Consider the following 19,499-nt stretch of genomic DNA (forward strand, 5'->3'; position numbering starts at 1 on the left):
CCTTTCCTCACCCCCACCCCTCCCAGTACCAATGCCAAGGTGTGCTCCACCCCCAACCTTCACACCTCAGGGTCCTCCCATTTGAAGATTGCTACTTTGAAATTAAATCATGCAAAATTCATATTTTTAAAAAATACATAGAAGTGGGACGCCTGGGTGGCTCAGCAGTTGAGCATCTGTCTTTGGCTCAGGGTGTGATCCTGCGGACCTGGGATAGAGTCCCACATTAGGCTGCCTGCAGGGAGCCTGCTTCTCCCTCTGCCTCGTCTCTGCCTCTCTCTGTGTGTTTCTCATGAATAAATACACAAAATCTTTTTAAAAATACATCGAAAAATCAAAGATCACTAACAGTACCCCAACCATTCCTTTCACTTAATTATCTGCAATGCAATCAGAATGCCCGAATAGACATGCCCTTTCTGACAGAATTTGGCCACAACCAACTTGTACCCAAGACTGTAGCGAAACACAGTGACCCCTCCCTCCAATTTGCTGGTATGCTTTATTTAAGTATTGCCTAAGGCATTTCAAATGTGAACACTTTCCCAAAATACAGGTTAGATCATCACACTGATTCCATCAAACAAAGTGCAAGCAGGCAGACAGGCAGGTAGGTGAGATGGACTGGGCTCCATCTGCAGGATTCGTCTAGAAGGCATCACTCTGCATTGTAGCATGTCAGAATGTCCTAAACCTTAAGAATCTTCTTGTAGCAAGATTCATAGCCCAGAACTAGTTATTACCGGAGTTACCAGAGTCTCAATTTAGAAGCTGTAGCATCTGAAAACCTCCACCCCAGAAAAGGAAGGGTGCCTGCTGCCATTCACACTGCCTGGAGGTTGGTGCTCCTGGATCAAACAATAAAGCAACACATCTGCTGATGGCCTGATGCATCTGCTTTCGACTTTTAATGCTTGCCCCCTCATAAGCTCATCTGAAAACCATAAGTGGCCTTCTGAATACAGTGCTTCCTGAGCAAGGCCTGGAAATAGGACACTGAAGAACTTCCATATCCTAAGCCTCTGGAAATTCAGTCTGCAGACATAAACTTAGGTGGGCTCTCTCCTGGAGTGTCTCTTCTCCTGCACTGCTATGACTCACACTGGTCAGGGGCTCCGTTCTTCCTGGTATCTGATCACAATGAAAACTACAGTAACAAACCATAGTCCATGAAGCATTCTGTAACTGTCAGCTGGGGTCATTGCTGCAGGCCCACCCAAGGTATACATTCAATCCCTGCCCGCTCTGCAGGCAAGCACCACCACCCCACATCACCCAGAGTATCAGCAGGGAAGGCCTTTCCTCTTCTATGATAACCCATACAACCGATTTTCTCAGGGCCTTCAGCAACTTTCCCAGGCTTCCCAAGTTACCAGAAGCAATTTTTAAAAAAGATTTTATTTATTTATGAGAGACACACACAGAGAGAGAGAGAGGCAGGGACACAGGCAGAGGGAGAAGCAGGCTCCCCGCTGCGAGCCTGATGTGGGGCTGGTTCCCGGGTCTCCAGGATCACACCCTGGGCTGAAGGCAACGCTAAACCCCTAAGCCACCCGGGCTGCCCCCCAGAAGCAATGTTTTAAGTGAATGGACAACTTCAAGAAAGTTAAAGGGAGGAGGAGGGGCATGAGCTCATAGAAGTTAGCACCAAACCTAGAGGAAAAATCTGAAGTGGGGGAGCACTGTCACCTGGGAAATAAAGTGTGGGTTGGTTTTGTCTACAGACACACACACATCCTGCCTCAGCAGCCCCAGCCTGTCAGACATCAGGAGCCATACCAATAACCGCTTACATGGCACCTTACCTCCTCAATCACTCCTGAGACCACCCTCACCTCCAACAAGGGGCCTGGCCTCACACTCAGACCTGGTCCAGGCTGGGCATGCCCTGGACCTTGTCTCAGGCTGAACCATAATTATATATACCCGTGAAGCTAAGCTCAGTTTCCACAAGACCAGGCCTCATCCCCACATGGGTTTGTAACCCTCTGAAAAAAAAGGGGGCTGCTGGCATTGACAAGTTCAAGGTCTGCCCTCTCAATCCACCTGCAGACCTGTATGCCACTGCCTTCCTTCCTGATCATTCTCCAGGCATCAAGTGTCTCAATTCCGCCTCCTCTCCAGCAAGGGTGGCAAGATCCCATCTTTTAGGGCTTCTAACTGCCTTCTTCCTCTCATACAAACCAGGGCACTGGTGCTTGCTTGGGCCATGCAGGAGCAGTGCCTGCCTAGAGGTCCAGTTCCCCTTCTCCAGAAGGCGTGACAGCCTGGCCTGAAAGGCTGTCCTCCCCTGGGTCACTGCAGGAACTATCAACACAACTCTCCTCACCATAGTTTCCCCAAGATCTAGTTTCCTCTTTAACCTTCCTATCCTTGTCCCTCAACCCCTGGAGTCTCATCTAACTCTGCTATCTATCCCATCTGTCCCCTGAGGTCCTAAACTGGCCACTTCTTCCCCACAGCTAAACCCAAGCCCTCTGCCCTGCCCTCCTGGTTGCTAACTCTTCCAATTTTATGAGTTTTGACAAATGTTTAAACTTCTGTAAACATCTCTAAATCAAGATATAAAAAGTTTCTATCACCCCCAAAACTCCTGCATATCCCTTTGCAGTCAGTTCCTTCATTCTCTTTATTTCACTTTAGTTGTGTCTTTTCTGAACTCTCAAATAAATGGAATCATACGTTTTGTGATCTTTTGTGTCTGGCTTTTTTCACTTAGCATAATGCTTTTCGAGATTTAATTATGTTGTAAAAGTAATCATGTTTTATGGCTACATCCATAGTCAATCTTTTTCTATCATCTTATTTTTAACTTATTAGTGTTTTTATATTTTAAGTGCATTTTATGTAGCTAGCATGTAAAGCCTTGTGTTTTTTATCCATTCTGACAATCTCTTTTAATGGAGGCATTGTAACCACTGACAATGTTATTATCAATATGCCTGGGTTTAAATGTAGTATTTTGGTATTTGTTTTTACCATACCACCAGTCCTAGCTGAGGTAGTATTCATCAGGTTTCCCCACTATTAAGTTACTCCCCACCCCTTTACACTTTGGAAGGAAATCACTATGCACAGCCCACACTTAAGGGGAGTTATGCTTCCCTTCCTTGAGTGTGGAGTATCTACATAATTTATTTGGAATTCTTCTGCATGGAAGATTTGTTTCTTCTGGCTGGTAATTTTTTATTGAATGACAAACATGATCAATTTTACATTGTTGTTTGCTGGATTTTGTTATAATCCTTTAAGCTTTCCTGGATTTAACTTTGGCATGTAGTTATTTGACATAACTTTGTTCCTTTTGACACTTTAAACTTTGTTGAAGTTTCTAAGCTTTGCTAGAGTAGTTCAAGAGCAGCCTCTAATCTAGGGCTAACAGCCCATTTTCTAAGGTAATATCCTTTTGAGTACTCTGCATGACATTCTACATATTATGACATTTTTCTCATTATGGATGGCAGGATTGAAAACTATTACCAGGCTTGTGTGGGCTCTGGAAATCGTTCAGCCTACTCTTTTCTAGAGATTCTTTCACTGGCCCTAATTGCACATCAGTATTCAGATACAGCTTCGAGGGAATCCCTTTGTAGATATTTGAAATTCTCTGTGTAGCTCCTTCTTCTGTGTTACTCTACTCTGCAAATTCTAGCAGTGTTCAGAACACATTATGTTTTTCTTCTTGTACCCTTTGCCCTGCAAAATCAAACTTCACTTCTAGCAATCATTTAAAGCACAAACTGATTTTTCATTTTTGGCCTAAGTCTACATCTAAGAAAATCAAATGAAATTAATTTAATCAGGATGCCTGGGTGGCTCAGTGGGCTCAGCCCCTGCCTTCGGCCTGGGGTGTGATCCTGGAGACCTGGGATCGAGTCCCATGTCGGGCTCCCTGCATGGAGCCTGCTTCTCCCTCTGCCTGTGTCACTGCCTCTCTCTCTCTCTCTGTCTGTCTCTCATGAATAAGTAAATAAAATCTTAAAAAAAAAAAAGGAAAAGAAAAGAAATTCATTTAATCTATGGCTATTTCTAATAATGTAACTGTGGTCAAATCATAGTAAAATATACTTCATACTTTTTATTTCTGGGCCTTTGCTTTTTCTTCAGGTTCATATTTTCTCCATTCCTGCCTTATAATAGAAACTATTATTTTAGGGCAGAGGCTGGTACTTTCTCTATAAATGGTCAGATAGCAAATATTTTAGTTTTGTGGGTTGTATGTTTCCACAAAACTTAACTACATTGCACTGAAATGGCAACCATATACAATACGTAAATGAATGGCTGTTAATTTGTTCAATTTTCAGTTAATGTTTTCAATACACATTTATTTACAAAACAGGCAGCAGGCTACATTTGGCCTGCTGGATGTAGTTTTATAAATTCCAGTGTAGGGAATAATTCAATTTAAAACATCTTAATGTATTTCTTTTAGTTTTGTATAAATTAATAAAACATTACTAAAGTTCATTCATTCATTCAACACACTCTTATAGAGGGCCTACTATGTACTGAGTACTAAGTTGGACTCTATAGATACAGAAATAAAAAACATAGTTTCTGTTTCCAGGAAGGATAGGCTAAAAGACCAAGGTGGAGTCTGTACCAGCACACTTAGGTGAAAAATTATTAAGAGTTAAGCCAGGGATCCCTGGGTGGCGCAGCGGTTTGGCGCCTGCCTTTGGCCCAGGGCGTGATCCTGGAGACCTGGGATCGAATCCCACGTCGGGCTCCCGGTGCATGGAGCCTGCTTCTCCCTCTGCCTGTGTCTCTGCCTCTCTCTCTCTGTGACTATCATAAATAAATAAAAAATTAAAAAAAAAAAAGAGCTAAGCCAAAGCCATGGGAATGGGGATGGAAAATAAAGGATAGATTCTAGAGACAGAATTCCAGGAGCTGAGATATACTGGACAGTAATTGGTGGTAGGGAATAGAGAAAGGTGATTATCAAGGATAGAACTATAGGAGATACAGATTTTTTGGGGGGCGGGGTGTTGGTGAGTTCAACTTTGGCCATGTTATGTTGAAGAACCTATAGGAAAACTAAGTGAATATATTCAAATGGGTAACTATCCTAATTAGAACTTAGAAGAGAGGCCAGGGCTGAATAATCACTATAGAGTGGGGTGGCTGAAGCTGTTGATGTAAATGAGATTTCCCAAGAAAAGTGAGAACATACAGGTAAGGTGGGAGCACCTTATATAAAAATAAATAAAGGGCAATGAAGCCACCCAAAAAGATTGAGGAATTTTTGCAAAAGAGATTAAGAGGAAAACCAGAAATGAAGTGACATAGAATCTAAGGAAAAAGAGTGTCAAGAAGGAGGAAGTGGTCACTCATGCCAAACATAAAAATCAACTTGAAAATGATTGGGGGGTGCTTCAGTTGGTTAAGCATCTGACTCTTGATTTTGGCTCAGGTCATGATCTTAGGGTTGTGAAGGTGCTTAAGATTCTCTCTTTCCCTTTCCCTTTGCCCTTTCACCTGCCCACCTACCATCTCTCTTGCTCTTTAAAAAAAAGGAAGAAAAGAAAAAAGAAAATGATTAGAAAGAGATTTTTTTAACAGGAATTGGTGACTGTGGTAAGGGCATTTTTTTTTTATTCAAATATAATTAACATAACGTGTATTGTATTGGTTTCAAATGTACAATAAAATGATCCAACCATCCATACATTTCTCTAGTGCTCATCAAGAGAAGTGTACTCTTAAACCCTTTTATCTATTTCATTCATCCTCCTCACCCTTCTCCCCTCTGGCAACCACCAGTCTGTTTCTGTATTTAGGAGTCTACTTTGAGACATCTCGCTGGCTCAGTTTTGGAGCATGCAACTCTTGATCTCAGGGTTGTGAGTTCAAGCCCTCCACGCTGGGTGTAGAGATTACTTAAAAATAAAAAAAATTTTTTTTTTTTAAAAAGAGGGGTTTGTTTTGTCTCTTAAAAAAGGTTTTTTTGGTCTCTTTTTTCTGTTTTTTTCTTTGCTCTTTTGTTTTGTTTCTTAAATTCCCCATACGGGTGAAATCAGATGGTACGTGTTTTTCTCTGACTTATTTCACTTAGCACTACATCCTCCAGATCCATCCATGTTGTCACAAATGTCAAGATTTCATTCCTTTTTATGGTTGAGTAATATTCCATTGTATATATACCACCTCTTCTTTATCCATTTATCTATTAATAGACACTGCTTGGCTCCACATCTTGGCTATTGTAAATAATGCTGCAATAAACATAGGAGTGTATGTATCTTTTCAAATTAGCCTTTTCATATTATTTGGGTAAATAGTAGCAGAGGGGCACCTGAGTGGCTCAGTGAAACGTCTGCCTTCAGCTCAGGTCACGGTCTTGGGGTCCTGGGATTGAGCCCCATGTTAGGCTCCCTGCTAAGCAGTTAGTCTGCTTCTCCCTCTCTCTCTCTTTTCCCCTCCCCCCCCCCATCTCGTGCTCTCTCACTTTCTCTCTCTCAAATAAAAAACAAAGAAACAAATAAATACCCAGTCATGGAATTACTGGATCAAATGGTAATTCTATTTTTAATTTTTTGAGGGAACTCCATACTGTTTTCTACAATTGCTGCACCAATTTGCATTCCCACCAATAGTACATGAGGGTTCCTTTTTCTCCACATCCTCCAACACTTGTTATTTCTCATGTTATTAATTCTAGCCATTCTGACAGGTATTAGGTGGTCTTAATTTGCATTTCCCTAAGGCTTAATGATGTTGAGTAACTTTTCACATGTCTGTTGGCCATCTATATGTCTCCTTTGGAAAAATGTTTATGCAGGTCTTCTGCCCATTTTTAATTGGATTATTTGTTTTTCTGTTGTTGTCTAAGTTATTTATATACTTTGGACATTAACCCCTTATAAGATATATCATTTGCAAATATCTCCTCCCATTCACTAGGTTGCTTTTTTGTTTTGTTGATGGTTTCTTTCACTATGCAAAAGCTTTTTAGTTGGATGTGGTCCCATAGTTTACTTTTCTCTTTTATTTCCCTTACTAGAGGAGACATATCTAGAAAAAAATAGCTGATTTCAAAGAAAAATTTTTTTCTTTTCTCTTGATTGTTTTCTTCTAGGACATTTATGGTATCAAGTTTCACACTGAGGTCTTTAATACATTTTGATTTTATTTTTGTGTATGGTGTGAGAAAGTGGTCCAGTTTTCCCAACATCACTTATTGAAGAGATTTTTCCCATTGTAGATTCTTGCTTCCTTTGTTGTAGATTAAATGACCACAAATGCGTGGGTCTATTTCTGGACTCTATATTCAGTTCCATTGATCTATGTGTCTAGTTTTGTGCCAGTACCATACTGTTTTGATTACTACAGCTTTGTAGTAGATCTTGAAATCTAGGACTGTGATACCTCCAGGTTTGTTCTTCCTTTTCAAGACTGCTTTGGCTATTCCAGGTCTTTTGTGGTTCATTCAAATTTTAGGATTGTTTGTTCTATATGTGAAAAATGCTGTTGGTATTTTGATAAGGATTGCACTAAATCTGTAGATTGCTTTTGTAGTATGGATGGACACTTTAACAATATTGGTCCTTCCATGAGCATGGAATATCTTTTCATTCATTTGTGTCATCTTCCATTTCTTTCATCAATGTTTTATAGAATCAAGTATAGATCTTTTAACTCCTTGGTTAAGTTTATTCCTAAATACTTCATCCTTTTTGAAAAAAAAAATACTTCATCCTTTTTGGTATAGTTGTAAATAGGATTGTTTTCTTAATTTCTCTTTGTGCTACTTTATTATTAGTGTATAGAAATGCAAAAGATTTCTGTATATTAATTTGATATCCTGAGGCTTAACTGAACTCATTTACTGGCTCTAGTAATTTTTTTGGTGGAGTCTTTAGGTTTTTTAATATATAGTATCATGTCAACTGCAAATAGTGAAAATTTTATTTCTTCCCTACCAATTTAGATGTGTTTATTTCTTTTCCTTGTCTGATTAATTTTTACTAGGACTTCCAGTACTATGCTGAAGAAAAGTGGTGAGAGTGACATCATTGTCTTGCTCCTAATCTTAGAGGAAAAGCTCTCAGTTTTTCATCAATGAGTATGATGTTAGTTGTGGATTTTTCATATATAGCCTTTATTATGTTGAGGTATGTTCCCCCTGACCCTACTTAATTGAGTTTTTATCATGACTGGATGTACTTTGTCAACTGCTTTTTCTGCATCTATTGAGATGATCATATGGTTTTATCTTTCTCTTATTAATATGACGTATCACGTTGATTGATTTACAAATATTGAAACACTTTTGCATCCCTGGAATAAATATCACTTGATTGTGGTGAATGATTTCTGTAGTTGAGCAGTGTCAGAAGTCAAACCAGATGCCTGTCTTTAGCCTCTTTGCCAGGGCTGTGGTTGCACGAAACTTTAGGGTGCTTTCCCTGCCTTGTCCCCTGAGAGGCTTTTGTTGGTGGGTGGGGCCTGCAGTCAGGCCAGATGTCTTCTGGGGCTGCAGATGCACTGATTGGCAGAGCACTCTCTGCACTGCCAGTTATAAGGTTTGGCTGCTAGGACTGTGAGTGTATTGGTGTGTGTGGTTATCTCCCAGTAAGGGCAATTTTTAAAATGTGGAATAGATAAAAGTTACATTATGAAGCGTTCAGGAGTGATTTGGAATGAGACAGTAGTGAAGTGAACAGATCATTCACTTGAGAAGCTTCACTAAGAAGGGAAGATGTGACTGTGGCAGCAGAATCAAAAAAGAACTTTTGGAAGTTTTTTTTTTTAAATTTATTTCAAGTAATCTCTATACCCAATGTGGGGCTCAAACCCATGACCTCTAGATCAAGAGTCAAATGATCTTCCAACTGAGTCAGCCAGCCACCCCCAAAAAAGACTTTTTAAAACATACTGAAGGAAAACAGCCTATAGAAAGGCAGAAACCAATGGTATAAGACAGGGGATAACTAGTAGAAATAGGGAAGAGTGAGTTCTAGCAGAGAGAAGTATTGATGTTCCTCAGTTTTCTCTGAAAATAGAGAGGAAATAAAATGGTAGAGGCAAACAATTTTATCAAATGGAACTTGAAGTATGAGTGAGAAGAATTGAGGAATTCCTTTAAGATGTACTGTGGTTTCTCTGTGAAGCAGGGGATGAAGTCATCTGCCTGGCAGTAAGAAAGTGATGGAACAGAGGTTTGAGGAGGGAGCTGGAGGTCTGAAATTGTTGTTGTGAGGAACTAGAGAGGGTTTGATCTGGGAAATACAGGAATTCTAGGCAGTGTTGATGGTCAAGCACAGAGTAGAAATAATGAATCTGTAGTAATATCTACATGTACAATTTTGTGATAGTCCTCTTGCAATGGTCAGGAATTGGCATGTAAATTTTGATAGCTGTGTAGAACCAGGGTCAGTGAGTTGCATGGCAGATGCTGCAGATATAAGATAAAGGTGATAAGGTTATTGGCAGTAAAGCTGCCAATGCCAAGTGGTTCAGGGAAAGATTCAAAGCCAGGAAACAGAATAGGATAATAGGGAAAAATGAGGGACTAGAGTTGTTCAGTGAAGTAATGGCTGTAGGGGAGATGAGATTGAGAAAATAAATATAAGAGAATGGGATATCTGAGTTTAAGATTTTAGAGAATGAACAGTTCCCAATGATTACAAGGTCTAGAATGTGGTCATTAACATGGACTGCTGAAATGTAATAGAGTCAAAAGTCAGTAGCAGTAAAGTCAAGAACCTGCAAGAATGGAAAAATGGTTATATCCAAAGAATGGTGAAATCACTTGGGATGATGGGCTGGAGTTGGGGTAGTGGAGTAAAGTTAACCCAAAGTGCAGAGAGTATAATCAGGAAGTCTGTACATAGTAACATCATATAGAGATAAGGGGTAATGAGATAGAATGACAAAAGCCTCAAAAGTGATTTTTACATGAGGATAAGGATTAGATTAGGGGTCTAGAAGTGGCAATGGTGGTTCTTGGATCTCTGGCTCTGAATTTAGAAAATAAATAGTCTCATGAACTTTTCAAGTTATATTTTTGACAAAGAACCAGTCAGGTTTCTGTTAAAGTAAGGAGATGATGAGAGAATTCTGTAAAGTGAGGATGCAGGACAGTTATTTAGGGAGAGAGTTCTAAAGGGCAGAGTGGAAAGGGATGGGTGGGAACAGTGGGAAGATGGGTGAAGGTAGAGGAAGCAAGGAACAGAATTATGGGGGATAAAAGCACATTAGAGGATAAATCATTAGAGGGATCTACATTATGAGTTTTGGCCAAGGATAACAGGAATATGAGGCACAGTGCAATTAGTTGGGTGTCAAAGATTCAAATGGAACCCTGAAGTTCATTTAACAAATAGTTACCTGACTACCTAGGAACAGTTCTAAATTTTGAAGACACGTGAGGAAACAAAACAGATAAAGCCCCCCCCGCCCCCGCCCGAGATTACATTCTTGTGGAGGAAATGAAACAGTAAATAATCTCACATAATGATAACCATGGTCAAGCAAATCAAGCAAGTAATTATTCATGAGAAAAAATACAGAAGGATAAGGGTACAAGCAGTGATAGATGAACATGCTAGTTTAGATATTAGCCAGAAAAAAAAGTCTTTGAGAAGTTAACTTCCCCCTCCCTATGTTCTACTATGGACATTTCCAAACATAGAGAAATTTAAAGAATTTTAGACTGAACACTGCTATACCCACCTAAGTTCTATCATTAACATCTCACTGAACTTGCATGAACAAAAAGGCTGGAATAATGTAAAGTAGTGAACCATATGGGGAAAGAGTGTTCGAGGACACAGAAAGATAGTGTAAAGGCCCTAAAGTCTGAATGAGTTTGGTGTATTCAAGGAACAGCCAAAAAGCAAAGATGATTGGATCAAAGTAAATAAGGGAGGCGTGCGTGAGGAGATGAAGCCACAGAGGTAGGTAAACGATGTAGGTACCATTTGCTCTGTAAGGACTCCAGATTTTATCTTGGGTGTGACGGAAAGCATAAGAGGGCGTTGAGTAGGAGAAATGGATGATCTCACTCATATGACAGAATAGGGTGCAGATGGGCAAGACTGGAAACAGAACAGTCAAAAAGCTATTGCAATAGTTTCAGGCCAGCGGTATCTGTAGAAGTTGACTGTCTCTGAATTCTGAGTAGGCTCAGAATATACTTTAAAGGTGGAGCTGACAGAATTTCCTTTTGGGCTGAATATGGTATGAGAAGAAAAGAGGGAGGTAAAGCTGACTTCTGGGAATCTTTGGAGCTAGAGCAGGCTGGGTTAGCTGGTGTGAGAGGCTTGGTGACAATAGCAGAGCGGGGTTCTAAAAAGGTTCTAAAACTTCCTCCAAAGCAATTCCAATCCTCACATCAGAAAGAGCAAAAACCCAAGGCAAATGGGAATACGTGGGAGGGTGCAGAGGGGGGCAAGATTCAGCCTGGATGGAAAAAGTCAGGATTCCACAAAATCTGTTGTTGGAAGAGAATTCCTTGGGATGATAGAAAAAGACTCTGGCTTCTCTGGGAAGAGAGAGTTTGGACTGGATTGATCTCACTTCCAAGGATAGCTAAATCCATTAACAACAAATGTATACATAGATGTATCTGTGTCCCTTATGTGAACACATAGTTTTTTAGTTTCCTTTATCTAATTTTGTGCTGAGGCTTGATTACCTTACATCTAAAATTTGTGTCATCTCCTTGCTGATATGCTTCCAACATCTCTTCACTTAGAAATTCTTTACACTGCTGCCCACTTACTTGTCTAAACCAGTGCTTGTCAAATAACCATGATGAAGGACCAGTTTCTAAAATCTTACCCTGTCGTGGACTGATATATTTGTGGAAGACAACATAGTTACCCAAAAGAGTGGAATTAGGGACACCTGGGTGGCTCAGTGGTTGAGTGTCTGCCTTTGGCTCAGGGCGTGATCCTGGAGTCCCTGGATTGAGTCCCACATCAGGCTCCCTGCATGGAGCCTGCTTCTCCCTCTGCCTGTGTCTCTCTCTGCCCCTCTCTCTCTGTGTGTCTCTCATGAATAAAAAATTTTTTAAAAAGTGGAATTAAAAAAAAGTATTACAAAGTACAAGCCCAGTTGTTTAATTATTAGATCGACTGACATAAAATTACTGTCAGATTGCTGTAAAAATTTCTAAGAACAAGGGACCGGAGTGGCTTAGTTGGTTAAGTGTCTGACTCTTGATTTCAGCTCAGGTCATGATCTCAGGGTTATAGGATCCAGTCCCATGTTGGGCTCCTTGCTCAGCGGGGAGTCTGATGGAGATTCTCTCCCTCTCCCTCTGCCCTTCCTCTTCCCATTATTTCTCTCAAATAAGTAAATAAATCTTTTAAAAAAAATAAAGTTCCTAAGAGCTTACTCTTAATTTCTGTACTATTTTGCCCCAGATTGGTAACCACACCTTCTGATTAGCAGTGGCATAAACCACTCTCATCTCAAAAGTCCCATTATCTCTTAAGCCAAATATAAACTTCTCACCATTGTCCTCTAAACCCTCCCAGTTATCTTAGACTTACCTGTCTCTAGCCTATTTACCTTACCTTCCCTCCCACATAAGCTACAGTGTTTTTTTTTTTGTATATTTTTTATTGGAGTTCAATTTGCCAACATATAGCATAACACCCAGTGCGCATCCTGTCAAGTGCCCCCCTCAGTGCCCATCAACCAGTCACCCCAACCCCCTGCCCACCTCCCTTTCCACCACCCCTTGTTTGTTTCCTAGAGTTAGGAGTCTCTCATGTTCTGTCACACTCACCGATATTTCCCACTCATTTTCTCTCCTTTCCCCTTTATTCCCTTTCACTATTTTTTATATTCCCCAGATGAATGAGAACATATAATCTTTGTCCTTCTCCGATTGACTCACTTCACTCAGCATAATACCCTCCAGTTCCAACCACGTTGAAGCAAATGGTGGGTATTCGTTGTTTCTAATGGCTGAGGAATATTCCATTGTATCTATAGATCACATCTTCTTTATCCATTCATCTTTCGATGGACACTGAGGCTCCTTCCACAGTTTGGCTGTTGGGGACATTGCTGCTATAAACATTGGGGTGCAGATGTCTTGGCATTTCACTGCATCTGTATCTTTGGGGTAAATCCCCAGCAGTGCAGTTGCTGGGTCATAGGACAGTTCTATTTTAACTCTTTGAGGAACCTCCACAGTTTTCCAGAGTGGCTGTACCAGTTCACATTCCCACCAACAGTGCAAGAGGGTTCCCCTTTCTCCACATCCTCTCCAACATTTGTTGTTTCCTGTCTTGTTAATTTTCACCATTCTCACTGGTGTGAGGTGGTATCGCATTGTGGTTTTGATTTGTGTTTCCCTGATGGCAAGGGATGCGGAGCATTTTCTCATGTGCTTGTTGGCCGTGTCTTATGTCTTCCTCTGTGAAATTTCTGTTCATGCCTTTTGCCCATTTCATGATTGGATTGTTTGTTTCTTTGCTGTTGAGTTTAATAGGTTCTTTATAGATCTTGGATACTAGCCCTTTATCTGATATGTCATTTGCAAATATCTTCTCCCATTCTGTAGGTTGTCTTTTAGTTTTGTTGACTGTTTCTTTTGCTGTGCAGAAGCTTTTTATCTTGATTAAGTCCCAATAGTTCATTTTTGCATTTGTGTCCCTTGCCTTCATAGATGTATCTTGCAAGAAGTTGCTGTGGCCAAGTTCAAAAAGGGTGTTGCCTGCGTTCTCCTCTAGGATGTTGATGGATTCTTGTCTCACATTTAGATCTTACATCCATTTTGAGTTTATCTTTGTGTATGGTGTAAGAAAATGGTCTAGTTTCATTCTTCTGCACGTGGCTGTCCAATTTCCCAGCACCATTTATTGAAAAGACTGTCTTTTTTTCAGTGGATAGTCTTTCCTGCTTTGTTGAATATTAGTTGACCATAGAGTTGAAGGCTCATTTCTGGGTTCTCTATTCTGTTCCATTGATCTATGTGTAAGCTACTGCTTTTTAACTCATTCCTTTTTGCTTTTGTTTACCCAGTGCATCCTGAATAGGTCTCACAGTTATTGTCCTTAGAAAGTTTTCCAAGGACAAATTTACCGAATCTTTATGCCTTCCACATTTGTATTTTCTTTAATTGGTACAAATTAATATTATTTACATTGTTTTCTTTGTTGGAGCATAAGTTGCTTCAGAATAAAGTCAGATTTTTATCACAAATTTAAAAATGTCTCGAATATAGCCAAATAGATATAAAACAATAAAAAGTATGTAAGCAATTACTTGTCTAAGAGCATGTGTGCATGTGAAGATAAAGTCCTGATGTCTATGTAAATGGTGTCTTTTACTATGGAAATTTGCAGTCATCCCTTTTCTCCCATACCCTGCTTTCTTTTCCTACTAGGCTTATCTTCATTAACTCTGGACCCTAAAACAGCTCACCCAAATCTGATGCTCTCCAAAAATCGAACCAGTGTGTGGCATGGTGACATTAAGCAGGTAATGCCTGATGATCCAGAGAGATTTGACTCAAGTGTGGCTGTGCTCGGCTCAAAGGGCTTCACATCTGGAAAGTGGTACTGGGAAGTAGAAGTAGCAAAGAAGACAAAATGGACAGTTGGAGTCGTCAGAGAATCTATCATTCGGAAGGGCAGCTGTCCTCTAACTCCTGAGCAAGGATTCTGGCTTTTAAGACTAAGGAACCAAATTGACCTAAAGGCTCTGGATTTGCCTTCTTACAGTCTGAAATTGACTAACAATCTCAACAAGGTGGGCATATACCTGGATTATGAAGGAGGGCAGGTGTCCTTCTATAATGCTAAAACCATGACCCACATTTACACCTTTAGTAGCACTTTCATGGAGAAACTTTATCCCTATTTCTGCCCTTGCCTTAATGATGGTGGAGAGAATAAAGAACCCTTGCATATCTTACATCCACAGTAATTAGTCATACTGTTGTATAAATTCAGAGCATTATTAAAGAGGTATTGAAATAGTTTACCAATCTCACTGGTTTCTCTTCCCAGTTTATGGGAAACTCTGGAATAATGAATTCCAGGATTCACAAACTAAATTCCACTTTCAATGTCATAAGTGGATTTCACTGGAATTTTTTAAGATGTCCTTCCAATTCTCTGGGGTCTTCTATGACACAGGAGCCACTCTTCACAAGAATGATCATTATGCTATTGTTACCGGAGCAAACTGCAACTTCAGTTTGTAATGCTTGAAAACCCTTTTTAAATGTAGCCAGAAATGTCATTATGCTGTCACTATTCTCAGCACAAGACTCGTAACAGATAAATTTTCAGATGTGTACTCTTCTTCCTATTTACCTTTTAAAATTTTTGCGCCACATTTCTTTTCTAGAATGTGTTGCTGTAATTTAAAAAAAATGTTCAGAGATTTACAGAAAAAAATAGGAAATCATCTGGGCTAGTTTATAATTTTGTCTTAAATTCTCTCAAGATACTTTTTAGTCCAGCAAATCTACCTCTCTCAGTTTCTTTCTCTTGCTTTATTTGTCTACAGAGGTACTTGTTTTTCTGTATTCAAATATACTTAAGTATTTCAGTCTACTTTTCACTATGTCCTTTTCATTCTTCCTGCCTATAATTTAACTCTCAGTATTTTTCATCTTGTCCTCTCTGGTATAATTATCCTCCAGCATGTTCCTTCTAAGTCTAAAGTTCTTAGTATCATTTATCTCAGCAGTACCCTTGATGAACCATCCCTTCTTTTCCTTCGAAGTCCCATCTAACTGAGCTTCATTCTTTATATTTAATAGGGTTTTTGGAGGGAGAGGGTAATTATTTAGGACCTGCAGCACTAGCCGTTTAAAATTATAATCAGCATGGCTCATTGGTAGTTTAAAAGCCTACTATCTTATCTATCATAATGGGAAAGATGCACACATACGATGGGGAATATTCCTGTAGTGTTGGCATATAGAATATACAAGTATTTATAGCTGTTGATTTGGGTAACAGTGATGACAGATTATAGCTACTTTTAAGGAATTACTTAAAAAAAATAAATTTGGGGCACCTGGCTGGTTCAGCTGGTAGAACATGTAACTCTTGATCTCGAGGTTGTGATTTTGAGCCCCACATTGGGCATGGAGGCTACTTTAAAAAAAATAATAAATAAGTTGTGTATCTTTAAATAAATAAATTCACTTCAATCGGAATGTAATAAGACTTGTTTTATGCCTGAAACCTCGTTAGATATTTTGAAGGATATAGAAGAAGCATAAAAAGAAAAAAGGGCTCATTTGGAGAGATTTTTTTTTTTAAATTAAAGATTCATTCATTCATTCATTCGAGACACACACAGAGAGGCAGAGATACAGGCAGAGAGAGAAGCAGCCTCCTTGCAGGAAGCCTGATGCGGAACTCCATCCCAGGAAACCAGGATCACGACCTGAGTCAAAGGCAGATACTCCCTGGGTGGCTCAGCGGTTTGGCACCTGCCTTTGGCCCAGGACTCCATCCTGGAGTCCCAGGATCGAGTCCCACGTCAAGCTCCCTGCATGGAGCCTCCTTTTCCCTCTCTGCCTGTGTCTCTGCCTCTATGTCTATCATGAATAAACAAATAAATCTTAAAAAAAAAAAAAAAAGTAGATGCTCAACCACTGAGCCACCCAGGTGCCCCTAATCTGGGGAGACTTAACTTCAATTTCTTGGACCTCACCCAAGACCAATTACATAAAAATCTCTAGCCGGTGGGGCCTGGGCATTTGTAGTTCTAAAAGCACTCAGGTGATTTTAATGTGCAGGTAGGGCAGAAAACCACTGAACTAAAGGAACTGTTTTTTTAACCTTTTGCAAGAAAATTTCAAACTTACAGGAAAATTATATATTTGTATGATAAACTCTTCTGTACTCTCCACACAGATTTATCAATTATTAACATTTTGCCACATTTTCTTATTCTCTCTCTCCCACATCCACCCCATATGATTTTGTGTGTAATGCATAGCTATGGCTAATGTTATTTTTGCGGAACCACTTCAGATTAAGTTACAGGCATTATGATTCTTATTCCTAAATACTTCAGTGAGTATCTCCTAAGAACCAAGATGCTCCTTCTTTTTTTTAAGTAAGCTTTAAGTCCAACATAGGGCTTGAACTAACCACCCCAAGATCAATAGTCACATGCTTTCTTGACTGAGCCAGGCAGGCACCCCCAAAATACTCTCTTACATAATCACAGTACTAAATTATCAAATTCAGAAAACTTAACATCAACCTGGTAATAGTTACTAACATATAGTCCATATGCAAAAAAGTAAATATTTCTAATGATAGGGTTTTAGGCACTGTGCTAGAAAATTTCATGTAGTATGACAGAGTTTGGGGAATAGAATAGGGCCTACCTCCTACCTATTAAATCATATACAGAGTTCTAGATAACTGATATCTAAAGTTTGTCCTCAGGGATAGACAAGTTTACTACAGAGTTCAGAGAAAGAGGAGGTCAATATTCACCAGAATAGAAGAGAAAATTCTAAAGAAAAATTGTGTTTAAGTTGGAGATAGTGAAAGATGAGTAGAAATAAACATTCTAATCTGAATTTGGAAAATTCAGTGGCGCTAAACCACTGAGACACCTGGGCTGCCTGGATTCCTGCCTTTAAATTATTATCTGAGTTCTACATAGAAGGATTGTTCAAATTATTCGGTATAGAGTAACCAGTTATCTGGGAGAACTATGTAAAAATAAATTTGTGTCATCTATGTTAAGACAAGTGCTGGAAAGTTGAGGTAGCATGTTAGAGAAAGTATTAAGTTGGATACCTACAGATAGTGGGAAATACATATACACCTGTGGTCTGTCCTTTTCCCCCTGGTGATTGAAAAAAAAAATTCAGTTTTTTTTCTTTGCCTTTTTTAAAGAACAACTTTATTGTGGTATAATTTGTACCCAATAAAATCTGCCCATTATAAGTATACCCTTCACTAATTTCTAGTATATTTATGTAAGTATGCAACCATCACACAAACCACCCCCCCCCAACATTCATTTTTAAGAAGTATATTTTCCAGGGATGCCTGGGTGGCTCAGTGGCTAAGCGCATCTGCCTTCAGCCCAGGGCCTGATCCTGGAGACCCGGGATCGAGTCCTACATCGGGCTCCCTGCTTCTCCCTCTGCCTGTGTCTCTGCCTCTCCCTCTGTCTCTCATGAATAAATAAATAAAATCTTTTTTTAAAAATGGCAGTAACCCTTCACTGAGGTGAGAACCTTAAAAAGAGAAGGCCTTGCACTTTTCTGTGACTAAACTGGCTTTTAGACTAGCAGTGGCAACATCATTGCACAGTTGTATAACATACCTGAGATACAGGAGAAAAAAAAGTAACTCTGAATTACCAAGTATTTCCAAGGAAAAAGATGCTTTGGATAAATTAATTTTTCAGATGAGTAAAGGTGATTTATTCAAGGTCAAATATTTGTTTAACTACTTTAAATAAAATCCTCCTCAATTGACCTAGTTGATTATTTTTAAGAATTAAACTGTAATATACACACGCAAAAATGTATGTAATATATATACACAGTTTAGAGTGATATAAAAAACACTCATTAATTGACCATCTAGTTTTGCAAATAGATTAGTATTAAAACCTTTAAAGGTCCCCTGTGCATCTTTCTAGGCCCTGTGGTAATCATTCTACATTTTGGATCTAGTTCTTTCGTTTCTGAAAACAATTCATAGGTATATTTTTCCAACTGTACTGTTTAGTTTTTCTCTACTACACACATATATATATATATATATACTTGTGTATATATATATATATACTTGTGTATATATATATATATAAAAGTTTCATTATGCCGGTTTTAATTTTTAAAAAAATATTAATTTATATAAATAATCTTTACACCCAATGTGGGGTTTAAACTCACAACCTCAAGTTTAAGTCACACACTCTCCAACTGAGCCAGCCAACCCCCACCCCCACTTGGTTTTTGAAGTTTAAATGAATGGAATCTTGTTCTATGTCTTCCTAGCTTTTTTGAAATTAAAAATTACATTGTATTCCATTCTCTGAAAATACAACAGTTTAAATACCCAAACTACTGTTGATAATAAGAAGTTGATTCTAGTTTTGTTTTTGGTTGTTGCTTTAGCTACAATGTTGCCATAAACATTACTGTACAAGGTGTACTGGTAAACTGGAGCAAGAGTTTCTCTAGGTATATATCTAATAAATGCTGGCACATAGGGTACATCTTCAACTAAGTAATGCTGAATTGTTGGTCAAAGTGTCTATGCCAATTTACATCCCCACTAATCGGTGTTCCCATTAATCTATGTCTCTAGCAACTCCATTATGACCAGTAAAGTGAGTACATAATGGTATTTCATGGTTTTAGTTTGCATTTTCCTAATTACCCCTGTGGTTGAGCATCTTTTTATAAGTTTATCAGCCATTTAAATTTCTTCATCCATGAAATGTCTATTTAGGTGTTTGCCCATATTTTCTATTGTGTTGTTTTTCTCTTATTGATTCATAAGGTTACTTTTGTGTATGGGACG

General features: G+C 39.1%; 1 protein-coding gene across 4 annotated transcripts in view; it reads left to right on the top strand.

The window, feature by feature from the left end:
* TRIM69 (tripartite motif containing 69) overlaps positions 1-14,953 on the top strand; it is a 44,318-nt gene extending 29,365 nt beyond the window's left edge. For all 4 annotated transcript variants that reach the window (XM_025472938.3, XM_025472940.3, XM_025472937.3 and 1 more), the window contains one exon: positions 14,357-14,953. In XM_025472938.3, coding sequence (XP_025328723.1) covers positions 14,357-14,898 — 542 coding nt within the window. In that variant the 3' untranslated portion in view covers positions 14,899-14,953. The remainder of the gene's footprint in view (positions 1-14,356) is intronic.
* Positions 14,954-19,499: the final 4,546 nt, after the last annotated feature.

The sequence above is a fragment of the Canis lupus genome, chromosome 30 (genome assembly GCF_003254725.2).
Source record: "Canis lupus dingo isolate Sandy chromosome 30, ASM325472v2, whole genome shotgun sequence".
Classification (NCBI taxonomy): domain Eukaryota; kingdom Metazoa; phylum Chordata; class Mammalia; order Carnivora; family Canidae; genus Canis; species Canis lupus.